Source organism: Stegostoma tigrinum, chromosome 4 (assembly GCF_030684315.1).
Source record: "Stegostoma tigrinum isolate sSteTig4 chromosome 4, sSteTig4.hap1, whole genome shotgun sequence".
Lineage (NCBI taxonomy): Eukaryota > Metazoa > Chordata > Chondrichthyes > Orectolobiformes > Stegostomatidae > Stegostoma > Stegostoma tigrinum.
Window position 1 is genome coordinate 85,384,838 of NC_081357.1, and position 14,265 is coordinate 85,399,102.

The 14,265-nt window shown below is 38.8% G+C and overlaps 1 protein-coding gene across 6 annotated transcripts in view; it reads left to right on the forward strand.

The window, feature by feature from the left end:
- Positions 1–14,265, forward strand: part of lmbrd1 (LMBR1 domain containing 1) — a 237,119-nt gene that overhangs the window by 204,533 nt on the left and 18,321 nt on the right. For all 6 annotated transcript variants that reach the window (XM_059645506.1, XM_059645504.1, XM_048531634.1 and 3 more), the window contains one exon: positions 12,003–12,087. In XM_059645506.1, coding sequence (XP_059501489.1) covers positions 12,003–12,087 — 85 coding nt within the window. The remainder of the gene's footprint in view (positions 1–12,002; positions 12,088–14,265) is intronic.

Below are 14,265 nucleotides of genomic sequence, written 5' to 3' on the forward strand. Positions count from 1 at the left end.
AAGTTCTCTCCTTAAATTATGAAAATGTTGTCTGTAGGCTGCTGGCACAAGTTATACATTAATGTAATATTTATTTTAACTACTCCTGATCAGCATTTCCAATATAGCAGCATCCTAATAACACACCCTTGCCAAAGGCAAATTCAGCGAAACAAACTACCCTCTCTTGCTCTCACCTTCAGTCCAGGAGAAGCAACACCAACAGAATGAATAATAGCAGAGAAAGAAGTCCAGCTTTTTGCAACAGCAGAGAAAGAGCTGTATCTAGCAGTGACAATTCCAGAAATCCCAACTTCAACAAATACAAACAAAAACTAAAACCCTGGGTCTGTATGAACCTGACTCCAATCTCTCACACCTCTTCTATCTATTTTTTTTAAATCCAGAGCTATCTGCTCTGCTTTCCGTGGAGAAGAATCTCAGCACCAGATTGATTCCTGTTCAAAAGAAGCAAGACAATATAAAACCCTCTTAAAGGCACGTATTGTTGCAGTGTTAAAATCAGATTAGCCATGATCATGTGGAATGACGAAGCAGGCTCAAGGGGCTGAATGGTTACTGCTGTTCCTGATAGGTATGTTCATATGTTGTGTGCAGGATCCTTTTGTGACATTACTTCTCTTCGTCCTCACCCTGTGCACAATACTTCTATTTGCAAGTGAATGAGGAAATGTTTCCAGTTGCTGTTTAAATTCAGTCATGCTATGTTATGTTTCATTATTGACCAGAAGTCTTTTCATAGTTTATCTGTAAAGTTCATAAATGGTTTTATGAAATTAATTTTAATTTTAGAGTGAGCTTTCTTTTAAAAGTTAATCCATGTAGACTGCTGCATAGTTTACTTTCGTAGAGGAGGAGCCTGCATTATGATGTAGCCGTAGCTAAAATTAATTTTTAACGCAACCCTCAAACATGTTTAACTAGTTTCCACATTTCCAGCAATTGCTCCTGTTTTCACACTTTGGGTTTCTCTAATGCATGGCATACAATATTAGGCTGAACCTACTGAAAAGACGCAGTCATTGTGGAATTGTCACTCCTTTCTTCTCCTCTTAACTTGCAAAAGAGCTGTGCAGTTCCGGTGGAATTTCTAATTTGAGCCTGTTGAAAAATGTAGAGCACAACCTGATCTGAAACTCCTTTGGCAGAGTGTTGAATTAACATCGCAGGCTGAGCCATGCTGCCATTTTATTTACTCTAACTGCTGTATTCCAGGGTTTAAATGTCAGAAAAAAAATTTGACAAGCTACAGAGAGAAGGCCAGTGTAACGTAAATATTTAGGGAGTAAAATGGCAAGTTCATAAGGGGCCAGGCTGCTAGGTAGTGAGGTGGAAAGTGAGGGGATAGGATAGAAGGTGGGTTGTTAAAGAGCTAGGGCAACAGGTGAGTAAGGTGGAGGGCTGCCAGGTCAGTAGTAGGTTTGGGAGTTGGTCATGTTGGAGTTGCCACAGGGATCTGAGTGCTGGCCAGGTACTCAGCATTGTATTTACCCAGGAGTTAGAACAGCTTTAATCCTCTAACTTTCCCTGGGTAACTATCGAGGCAAGTGAGCCAAAACCCTTCAGAGGTCTCTGAATCTAACCAAACTGGGAACTTTTCCACCTCTTAGGTAATTGTCCCTCAGGTGTTTCAAACTGCTAGGCAGTTCCCAGCCAGTCCGTACATCAGAACGTTTAAGGTGTCCAGCAACAAATATTTCAGGATCCATCTTGTAACAATGTCCTTTGAATCAGAAGATCTGGGTCAGTACTATTTCTGGCTTGAGCCCCACAGTAGTGTTGACACATTGATAGAGTCATAGAGTTTTTACAGCATGAGAAGAGGCCCTTTGACCCATCATGTTTGAGCCGGTCATCAACACCCATCTGCTCTAACTCCATTTTCCAACACTTGTCCTGTAGCATTGTATGCCATGGTGTTTCAAGTGCTCATCTAAATAGTTCTTAAATGTTTTGAGGGTTCCCATCTCTAGCCTCCCTTTCTGGCAATAGGTTCTTGCTCAAACTTACGAACACTGTCAGCTTACCAGTGAAAAACAGTGTTTCCATTTCAGAAAATGTGTTATTGTTGTGAAAAACAAAAATGATGTATCTTTGTCCTTACCTCCATTTTCTTTTTACAACCTGATGCTTCCTGTCATTTTCTCATTCTCTTTTTAGAGACTGGAAATTGTATTTAATGAGAACAAACAAACCTGGTCATCATGCTAAGGCAACATTTGGATAGTCAAGCTTCTTTTACCTCTTGAGTCGATTGTCATAGACCATACAATCATCATAGAATCCCTACAGTGTGGAAACATGTCCTTCAGCCCAACAAGTCCACATTGACTCTCAGAGCACCCCACCCAGACCTATAAGCCACCTAATCTACACATCCCTAAACACTATGGGCAATGTAGCATGGCCAGTCCACCTAGTCTACACATTTTTGGACTGTGGGAGAAAACCAGAGCATCTGGAAGAAACCCACTCAGACACGGGGAGAATGTGCAAACTTCACACGGTCGCCCAAGGATGCAATCAAACCCATTTTGCTCAATGTGCATCAATCTACACATAGCATTTTGTTTATATCTGAATGGTTAATGTTGGCATTCTACTCTGATATAAGTTTTGTTATGATCCCAAGTTATACAACTTGTCAAGTCTGATCCCAGAATGAAGCCTGGATTGATAGACCATACTTTTTTCTCCTCTTTCAGCTGTGCTAATAGTGCATTTGAAAACAGATTGCTGAACTGCTATGAGAGCTAGATAACAAAGTGTGGGGCTTGATGAACACAGCAGGCCAAGCAGCATCGTAGGAGCACAAAAGCTGATGTTTCGGGCCTAGACCCTTCATCAGAAAAAGGGAGTGGGGAGAGGATTCTGCTTCAGCTCTGAGAGCTGTATGCCTTTTGTAGCTGAGATCTTCACCCACAAAGGCAGTGGTCTGAGCTTGTGTGGCCCAAACCACAGATCTCATAGCTTCATCTGGGAAGTCTGCCCTGAATGTGCACGCGTAATTCCATTACAGAGACGAAACATAAAAGTGCTGCAGTGAAAGTTGAAACAGAGCTGATGACCCATCTCAACTGCACTGGAAGGGTAGATGAGGTGGGAGGTGTCATAACCTTCAAGACTGTGGGTCTAGTATGGGAAATCTGGACTAATATCGGTAGTAGCAGGCTTCTGAAGGAACAGACTCGATGGGCCAAAGGGCCTCTTCTGTATTGAATGGTTTGATAATCTCAGGATGAAAGAGGGAATCAAAAAGAGTCATAAGATTTATAAGTCCTGTCACTCTGGACATTGTGGTGATCCGAGATTCCACAGGCCATGTTTGACCGATGATTGAGTGCCATCTCCTATAGGGGTTGATTAGGGCTCTTGAAACTTCTAGCCCCAGGTTGTCTAGTACTTCCAATTTTTGTTCTCTCTCTTTCCTTTTTCTGAAGGAGAGAGGGCATAAAATTTGTGTTTATCTACCACTGTCCTTCGGTGGTTTGCCTGACAAAACTATAGAAGCAATAAGAAGTGGGTGTACGGGATGATATGTACTGGTGAGGTTCAGTATATCGATATTAGATATGAATCTTGAATGCCATTGATTTCTGCTAGGCACACATTATGTTGAGCAGAGTGAGTGATTAGTGGTGAGATCTTCTTGACCTTATATGTGAGATCATTATAATTTCCCGGCATTACTGCTATGTCTGATGGCCTCATTTCTTTGAACAGGCTCCAACTCCAAGCTGTGAGGGCATCTTCTCTATCCTGGATCACGAAGCGTCACTACTGGTGTTTTCATTGCTCACTGCATCTTCTAAAACACGGATGTTGAATTGGGGATCTCACTGCCTTGTGTGCTTAGCCCATTGTGATTCCTGGAATTTTCCTAGTTGATTTTCCAGCATCCTCCAGTTCAACCAAAGAGCAAACAATATGCCATGACTTCCTGTAAAATTCAGAGGCCAGACACTACATGGAGCAGAGAGAAGCAGCATGAAGGTCACTTGCACCTACATGATAACTGTTCAGTTGAGTCAGTGCACCAAATTTGCATGCTATTTGTCTTGAACTGAATGGCCATAGGCAGGTTGCACATTACACCCTCAAAATTTAAGTTGTCCAATTTTTAGCCTTTAATTTTAATGTACTCTCCCTATCCCTAGAAAAGAATATAATTCAATAGCAGATTATGCAATGAATCTTTGGACATACAGGGAAGAGTTAAACTGTACTTCTTATCCTTCTTTGAAGAACTATCTACAACCTTTGACTCAAACGCAGCACAGTAGGAGTTTCTTGAAAAGGTCTGCAGAATCTGTAATTGCTTTTAGGGATGCTTGAAAAAATACTTGAAAAACTACTTTTAAGTGTTTTCATGAATCGTAATTTTCTTGGATAATAAAAATAAATCTTTGTGGCCCGGCAGTCCTTGACTTGGAAGCAGTATTGATAAAAATTAAGTTATGAAAGAAACCATGCAGCTAGCAGGCCTGAAAGAGACCTGCTGACTCAACAAAGAGCTACATCAGTGTCTAGTTGCAGAACAAAACAGAAAGAAAACAAGCACAGAAAATGCTGAATTTGTACGAGAAGACGTAAATCAGCAAGAGGTCAGTTTTTCTTATTGGCAGAATAGACAACAGAACCTCTTGGATGCAATGTGCGAACTAGCAAAGATGGTCTAAAACCTGGACAGTTCTGTAAATAGTTCAAAGGTAATAAAGAGCTTATGTTTGTCCAGAATTGACCAAACTCTGAACTAAGCATAATTAGGAGGTCGTCTGAAAAGAAACCCTGGAAAGCTACGTCATCTGGACTGTCATAAACCCGGGCAACTAGGGTTTGTAGCATGTGCCTTGTTGATGATGATTGTACCCATGAAACGCAAATGTGGAGGTTGCTGTTAGAATGAAGAATGTTATTTTCTGGAACTTTGTTGGTATGCTTTTGTGAGTTTTGGAGATATTGGGCTTGAGTTAATGATTGTAGTTAGGTAAGATATATCTTGGTTGTACCAACTATTTAAAGTGAAGTTTACTTTTTATTTGAAGTATCCTTCCCTCTTAATTCGTGTCTAATTTGCATTAGTTCTGAATCATATTGAAGTAAAATACAACAGGTAAAATGATTGCTGGTAATTCCCTCAGTCATGCATTTTTCAGTAAATTTGATTATATTGATTTGCAGCTTCCACTTGGAGATCATAAAAAATGGTTAAATTGATTTTTAAAATTTAAAACTTGAAATGAAGAAGAAATATTTTCTGTTGTTACTTCTTGCAAGCACATTGGATTTTCTTATTAATGGGATCAGTGTCATGTGTGAATGGTAAGAAAATATCTACCTGTTAAGCCACATTATTGCTGTTTGTTTTGGTACTTTCAGTTTTCCCTGTTTTAACCTTTCCTTAAGACTGCTTAATTCAAGGTTGTTATGTATTTGTAGCTTTGTTAAGCTTGTGGCTATAGGGATATGGCTGATATTAAGACTAAAGCGCCTGCCTCCCAGCCAGATGGTTTTTGAGTCCCAAAGCTGTTAGTCATACAACTGGCCTCTTATTGGAATTTTATTAATTCTAGGTCAGTCTGCTCAATTTCTGTGGGAAATTGATCTTATCATAATGTTGGGGTATTTTAACCCCGATGGCAGACAATATTAGCTCAGCGAGTTTTGAGAAGATTTGTAGCTCAGGTTGAGGTTCTGGATGTGAGTTTGCTCGCTGAGCTGGAAGGTTAGTTTTCAGACGTTTCGTCACCATTCTAGGTAACATCATCAGTGAGCCTCCGACGAAGCGCCGGTGTTATGTCCTGCTTTCTATTTATCTGGTTAGGTTTCCTTGGGTTGGTGATGTCATTTCCTGTTCTTTTTCTCAGGGGATGGTAGATTGGCTCCAAGTCAATGTGTTTGTTGATGGAATTCCGGTTGGAATGCCATGCTTCTAGGAATTCTCGTGCATGTCTCTGTTTGGCTTGTCCTAGGATGGATGTGTTGTCCCAATCAAAGTGGTGTCCTTCCTTATCTGTATGTAAGGATACGAGTGATAGTGGGTCATGTCGTTTTGTGGCTAGTTGATGTTCATGTATCCTGGTGGCTAGCTTCCTGCCAGTTTGTCCAATGTAGTGTTTGTCACAGTTCTTGCAAGGTATTTTGTAGATTACGTTCGTTTTATTTGTTGTTTGTATAGGGTCTTTTAAGTTCATTAGCTGCTGTTTTAGTGTGTTGGTGGGTTTGTGGGCTACCCTGATGCCAAGAGGTCCGAGTAGTTTGGCAGTCATTTCGGAAATGTCTTTGATGTAGGGGAGAGTGGTTATGGTTTCTGAGCCCGTTTTGTCTGTTTGTTTGGGTTTGTTGCTGAGAAATCGGTGGACTGTGTTCATAGGGTACCCGTTCTTTTTGAATGCACGAGAATTCCTAGAAGCATGGCATTCCAACCGGAATTCCATCAACAAACACATTGACTTGGAGCCAATCTACCATCCCCTGAGAAAAAGAACAGGAAATGACATCACCAACCCAAGGAAACCTAACCAGATAAATAGAAAGCGGGACATAACACCAGCGCTTTGTCGGAAGCTCACTGATGATGTTACCTAGAATGGTGACAAAACATCTGAAAACTAACCTTCCAGCTCAGCGAGCAAACTCACATCTAGAATATTAGCCCAATTATGTTAGCTGTACTTTAATGTCATCTACTGACTTCTTGGTTGAAAGAAGAGTTGTATGAATGGACATGGTGAAGTAGTTCCAGGAAACTAGATCTTTCTGTAGCATCTTAGTAAGAGACATCTCCAGATGCATTGTTATCCTATGGGAGAGTCCTATTAAATGACAGTGTATATTGCAGATCTTTTGGTAGATGTTTGCTGTGTTCAGAAGTTTAAAATATTATCATTAACATGCAATATTTTTTTAAAATATATTTTTCATGGTAAATGAGCATCGTTGACAAGACCAGCACTTGTTGCCCATCATGAGTTGCATTTCAGAAGGCGAGGGAGAGCCTCTGCCTTGCACTGCTGCAACCTGAGTGCTGTAGGAAACAGGTTTTTCATGTAGCAACAATGAAGGAAAAGTAGTATAGTTCTGTGCAAAGATGGCCATTGACCAGGTGAGAATCCTGCAGACTGTGATGTTTCCATGCATCTCTGTTTGGGTCACCTCTGGTTCACCATTAGGGCAGTTATGGGTGAGTGTTAAATGGTGACCTTTCTGGCAATGTTCACACCAATACATTGAATGAAGAAAGATGTTTTAAACCATCTGCTGTAGGTAGAAAAATAATCCTATTCATTTGATCTGAGAAAAAGTTTTTCCAGTGTCATCAACCATACCTTTTTGGTCAAAATGTAAATTGTGTAAAACGTCAGTGTGTCCTGGCCTTGCAGGCAACATATTAATGCAACACCTGTTGCCTGTCTTAGCAGATTCACAAGATCTACACATCTCAGCAGCTAACTTGGTGCAAATAACATCTGATTATCTGTTATTTTCTTGTCACTTTCAACACATTTCCCAACTGGACAGTCATCAAGTCATTCCTCAAAAGTGCCAACAAAACGCCTTAAAATCTCTTCTGTATACCCACAGCCTTTTTTTACTTATTATGAAATGGGGGGGTAGGCAGATGAAGGGAAGGGCAAAAATTCTTTTACTGTAGAGTTGTGATTGAATCTAATGTAATTAGGTCTTTGCATCCTCTAGCTGTGACCATCGTAGCCAGTTGGTTCCTTCTTTTGTTCTTATTTGTGGCTGATGCTTTCCGAAAGATAGGTATTATTTCTTGCTTGTCTCTTAATTTGTTCCCAGTACTTGAATAATACTGTTTGAATCAGTGACTGCAATCTCTTATTTGATGTTCCTTAATTAGAATTAAATTTTAAAGGTATTATAGATGACAGTTCAAATCCAACCCTTCCAAAAAGCCCAATTTATAGTTATTGAAGATAGCTTGGGTGTAGGAAAATGATAGGATTAGTTTTAAACCCACATGGTGAATATGACCCACCCATCTAATTCTCCCTCATGACAGCTGCTGTTGCAGTGTAAATCTGTACATTAAGTGGTGGAACAGAATATATTCCACAGGGTAGGTATCAATTTTATTTTCATATAAAAAATTACTGGGAATTATTAACTTTTCTAATTGCATGAATGCTATGAATTTTTATTGAGTCCCCTGTTAGGTGATAACTAGTTCACTGATTTTAAAATTTTCCTTATATAAAGAAGAGTTTATTGAATTTAATGAAGTTGCCTAAAGTACAAAATTTGAGATTTAATAGGAACATTGTATTCATACTTCTTTTAGAAGTCACCTACATTGCAGCTAAATTGAAGGCTGCTTTTCTCATTTAGTTTAATTTAATATAACTATACCTTCCATTTCATGGTCTTCTGTTAAAATGCATGTCCCTGTTCATTTCTTTAATGTGTGATAAGTTGAACAAAATATTTAATAGAATAAAAAACCGAAAGAATTGCGGATGCTGTAAATCAAGAGCAAAAATAAAGTTGCTGGAAAAGCGCAGCAAGTTTGGCAGCATCTGCGAAGGGAAGAACAGAGTCAATGTTTCAGGTCTGGTGACCCTTCCTCAGAAATCCTCCTTAAACAGACATATTTAATAGAATGTGACTATTTGCCATCTTTCATTCCTGAACTTGTGGTGTTCCCAAGCCCCTTCCCTGTTCCTACAGGGACAGATCAGCAGGAACTTTTGGACAAGTACCAAAGAGCTAGAGCCTATTTATCTTTATCTTTTGAAGCCTTGGCGTTCTTCTGAAAAATATTTCTGCGTGTGTCAATCCCTTTTTAATTAATAGGGACAAATTGGTTTGATCGGATCTGTTATTTTTTTAAAACCAAGTTTAAACTATTGTACGTAGTGCCTTATTTTCTTGTCAAAGCAGTTACTAATAAAATCATTGACTACCGAATGAATTGGTCTTTCCTGACTAGGTGTAATTAAATCCTATCTTTTGTCACAAACCGGGAAATGAATGATAGTGTCGTTTTAAACTAAAGCAAACGGCCACAGAAGTTTAGAAGTGCCCCTTCTGTCAACGTTACCACATCATTAAATCTTGTGTGTTGGTAACAAAAGAACACCGATATGCCTCAAAGTCACTACATCAGATCATTCTACTTATAAAAAAAGATTAAGTGCAATATTGGGCTCTTTAAAATATGTTAGTGCATCTTTTTAATAATGCTAGAAAAAAAATGAAAATGTTTTGGTTTTATTTAATCTCTAATCCAAATTTAACTTGTGTGAAGTTTTATTTTAAATTCTGATTGACATTTGCTTGGGCGTGTGCGTTCATTGCTTGTCTGGTACGTTTTTAAATACGAAATTTCCCAAGCAACACATTTGGAGCAGAGAAATATTCAGAGCAATAGATCAATAGGATTAGCTTCTAATTGCTCAACACCAAGGCCTGTCACAGGCACACTGGAGCAAATGGTTATTTCTTCAGTTAAATCATCTGCAGACTCTTACTGTTGTGAAAATTACCCATCTAATCTATTTTGAATTTAAGGTTTTGTATTAATCCTCTTATCCAAATGCTTCTAACCAAATAAGTGTTCTAACAAGGAGTGAAAATTGACAGTTGAGTTGCATGGTGAAAAATGTTTTGCCAAAGACCGGGTTTAGAAATCTTATTGCTGTGTATAAGATGGAACCCAGACATATCAAGTGAACGTTTTGGCATTCATTACAAGTAGATCACACAAAGTTGATTCTTTCCTGTATGTAGCAACCATAACGTAGAACTGAATATAACAGTTTGAACTTTCTGAAGCGTATCTGCTCAGATGATTCAGTATCTTTTTGGAGATATCTTACCAGTGAGGGTCACTGTAAATTACATTGTCTGAATTAGTTTATCCATACCTATTGTGAAATGGATAATTGAATTGTCTCATAAATTCAAACTATTGTTTACCATACTCTATGTGCTAATAGTACAACTTGGAAACAGTCTCCATTTGCTCACTAAACTGTCCAGAACTAATTTGAGATAGACAGTAACACAGCAGTTGCATATTTGTATTGTTCCCATGTATTGAAATTAATAAGTGGAATAACTTTCAAAGATGCTGTAACTGCTCAGTTTGCTTTCCTTTTCCATTTGTAAATTATCACTACTGATTACTCACGTTTTTGTATCTTATTTTTAAAAATCAGTGATATTTTGAGGATAATAAAAATAAATCTTTAATTTGAGAATGAAGCTGACTTGGCTATCTTGAACAACTTTTTTGAGCCAGTACTGAACTGGTATTCTGGCCATTAAAAGTTAATTTTGGGCAAACCACAGCTATTAGGAAAAATGCCCTCTAAAGTGGCAGGAAATATTCACTTCATGAAAACAATTTACTGCCATGAGGTCAACCTAGTTGTGAGGTGCTAGGGTTACCAAAGAGAACAAAGGACAGTACAGTGCTGGAACAGGCCCTTTAGCCCTCCAAGCCTACATCAATCCATTTTACCCTTCCATACTAACTTACAGGATCTATATCCCTCTATTCCCTCCCAATTCGTGTATTCATCCAAATGCTTCTTGACTGCTGCTGTTGGGTCTGCTTCCACTATCTCCTCTGGAAATGTGTTCCGAGAACTCACTACCCTTTGTGTGAACATCTCTTTCAAACTTTCCTCCCTTGTGCCTTGAACTGTGTCTCCTAGTAATTAACCTCTCCTCCCTGGGAAATAGCATCCTGCTTTCCATCTATCCATGCCATTCACAATCTTATAAACTTCTATTAGGTCGTCCCTTAACCTCCTGCGTTCCAGTGAAAACAAACCCAGCCTATTCAACCTTTCTTCATAGCTAAAATCCCCATACCAGGCAACATCCTAGTAAACATATTTTCTGTATCCTCTCCAAAGCATCCACATCCTTCAGGTTGTGTGTTGACCAAAATTGTATGCAATATTCCAAGTGTGGCCTAACTAAAGCTCTATAAACCTGCAGCATAACTTGCCCATTCTTATACTCAATGCCTCTTGCAATGAAAGCAAGCATGCCATTAACCATTTTTTGGCTACCGTAGCAACCTGCAGTGCCACTTTCTGCACACTCAGATCCCTCTGCATATCAATACCCCTAAGGGTTCTGTCATTCACTGAATAATTGCCATTCATTGTGTAATTTTCACCTGCACTTGCTCTTCCAAAATGCATGACCTCACGTTTTTTCTAGATTAAACTCCATGTGCCATTTTTCTGCCCATGCCTCCATCTGAACTATATCCTGTTACATCCTCTGACAGTCCTCTTCACTATATGCAACTCCACCAATCTTTGTATCGTCTGCAAACTTACTAATTAGATGAGCTACATTTTCTTCAAATCATTTATGTACACCATGAACAGCAGATGCCTCAGCACTGATAGAACACCAGTGGTCACCACCCTCTATTCCAAAAATGTACTTTCACCATTACCTTCTGTCTATGACAAAGCCAGGTTAGTATCCAAGATAACAAAATGTGAGGCTGGATGAACACAGCAGGCCAAGCAGCATCTCAGGAGCACAAAAGCTGACGTTTCGGGCCTAGACCCTTCATCAGAGAGGGGGATGGGGTGAGGGTTCTGGAATAAATAGGGAGAGTGGGGGAGGCGGACCGAAGATGGAGAGAAAAGAAGATAGGTGGAGAGAGTATCCCTTTTCTCTCCATCTTCAGTCCGCCTCCCCCTCTCTCCCTATTTATTCCAGAACCCTCACCCCATCCCCCTCTCTGATGAAGGGTCTAGGCCCGAAACGTCAGCTTTTGTGCTCCTGAGATGCTGCTTGGCCTGCTGTGTTCATCCAGCCTCACATTTTGTTATCTTGGATTCTCCAGCATCTGCAGTTTCCATTATCCCAGGTTAGTATCCATTTTGCCAGCTCACCCTTGATAACATTTCATTACATTAATCACATTTCCTGAATGTGAGACTGAAAGCTTTAAGTAAACACAGCTTCAGATATTTATATTTTTGTGTGTGTATTTTTTCCAGATCAATCATACTTCATTTAGCTCGAGGCAAGGGAATTCAAATGCAACTTGGGTGACAAAGATGTGTGATGCCAAGGCACCTGCAGGTCAGTTGATACAGTTTCTTGCAAATTAATGTTTAGTCTTCCTTTTGTCAGATAAACTTGAAGAGTTTGTATTAAAGCCACAACACCATGTTACATTTTGCAAATAGACTATTTTCAAAGCTGGCAAATGTTGCAACTTGACTATAACACTCATTCATAAACATCTTCTGTCTACTGTTTAAAAAATGTGCATTTTAGCATTTATTTTAGACTCTAATGATTGTTTTATTAGTTGACCAGCCATGGTGCATCATTGTGTGGCCTTTGGTATGGTGGGTCATAACCATTTCTCACCAGTGCCATTTTCCTGTACAGCTCGGTTGGTGTGTGTAACATGGTTACGCTGCTGAGTATCAGATTGCAGCCAGTGAACCCCCAACACTGGCATTTCTTTCAACCCCATATGTACCTTTGGTGCTCCCCAAGGTTGTGTCTATGGCCATTTGATCCATTGACAGTGATCAGCTTCCCCATGCCATTAACTCTGTTTTCCCTATCAAGCACCTTTCTGACACCTTTTCTTCCTGCCTTTGATCGCATTGTTTGTTTAACATTCAGTCACAAATGAGCAGCGATATCCTATTAAGGTGAGGAAAAATGAAGGCTTCTTTCTTCATGCCTGGTTCTAAGCTGTATATGTTGTCACCATTTCCTCACTTTCCAAACATTGTCTCTGCTTTAACCACGTAACAGGGAAGTCCATGTCCTCTTTGATTCCATGACCTCCCTGACAAACGAGATTTCCTACTTTCAGTTATTAACAGCAACAACATCAACCCCCACATCAGCTCACCTACCAACAAATTTAATTGTGTTTTTGTCACGTCTGGGCTGAACTATTTGAAAATCCTCCTGGCTAGGTTCTTCTCAAATAGTTGTAAACTTCACTTTACCCTTGTCTGTATCCTATCTGCAAAAAGTTCTGTAACCCTGTCATGGCTGATTCACATTAGCTCCTAACTTCCAATGTCTCAACTTTTAGATTCTTGTTCTTGTAATGACTTTGCATTCAGCTATCTCTGTAGACTGTTTTATATCTCCTACAGTTCCAATGGGATAAGACCAACATGGCCAACAAAATAATCTCTTTTTAAATACTTAGTGTACTGCAATATGTGGTCATAAGTAAAATTTATGACTTCAAAGATTTCACTTTAAATGTAGGTAGGAGACTGTTCACCCTTTGACATATTTATTCCGCTTCCTCTAATATCTCAACAACAGCTACCTCTATTTGCCATTTCCACAGTAAACACAAATCAGAGATTACCACTGTTTTACGTTTACTGTTAGAAAACTGTACGGCTACATTATCTTGTAACTACTTGAACAATCTAGCTTAGCTAGGAGCTATGCAGTTAGTCATAAGTTAATTAAATCAGGGCATCCTTGTCGAGAAAGGGAGAATAAGAGGAATATAATCCACCTTAAGTAAGCCTGTTATCTGATGTTACTTTATTGTGTTGATATGATATAGCTTATTAATATTGGGATGAGTGCAGTCATTAAGTTCTAATGTAGAATGAGTACGATTGAATTATCCACTAATTGAATTCTTGGTGTATCTGGACTTCATTTAGCTTGAATATGATTCGTAAATCTATGGGCCTCCAGAAAAATTACTCAAAAAAATCTCCTAGGAGGGGAAAAAACACTTCTAAGAAAAGCAATATAATTTATCCTAACAAAGTGTTTATGTTCTGATTGATCTGAGTTCCACTACCTGATTTTTCACCTTGGCCTTTTTGATTTGCTAAAATACAACTCTTTAGCCTTTACACATATTTATATAATTCACTGTAATGACCAGTAATATTCCTGACTTGCAAGTAATTTAAATTGATTGCAAGTAATTAACTAAAAGTCTAACTTCTCTTTCTTTTTATAACTTCTAATTATTTTTCTAAATTGTGTTATCTGTTATTGGAAACAACTGCAATGGACTTTTTAATCTGTCATCTTGAATTAATCCTGTCTGAAATAATCTTGAACACATTGGATGTTAGGCTGTTCATTTTTCCAAAGACAATGGACCTTAAACTTTCCTGAAGATTTGATGTTGATATCCATCTATTTATGATAAAATTTAAATGAATTTGCATTTTAAATTTTGTAATGTTAAGGTTTGATATTTATCTTTGGAACATTCTTAGTATTTGCATCTGTCCTATGAATTAG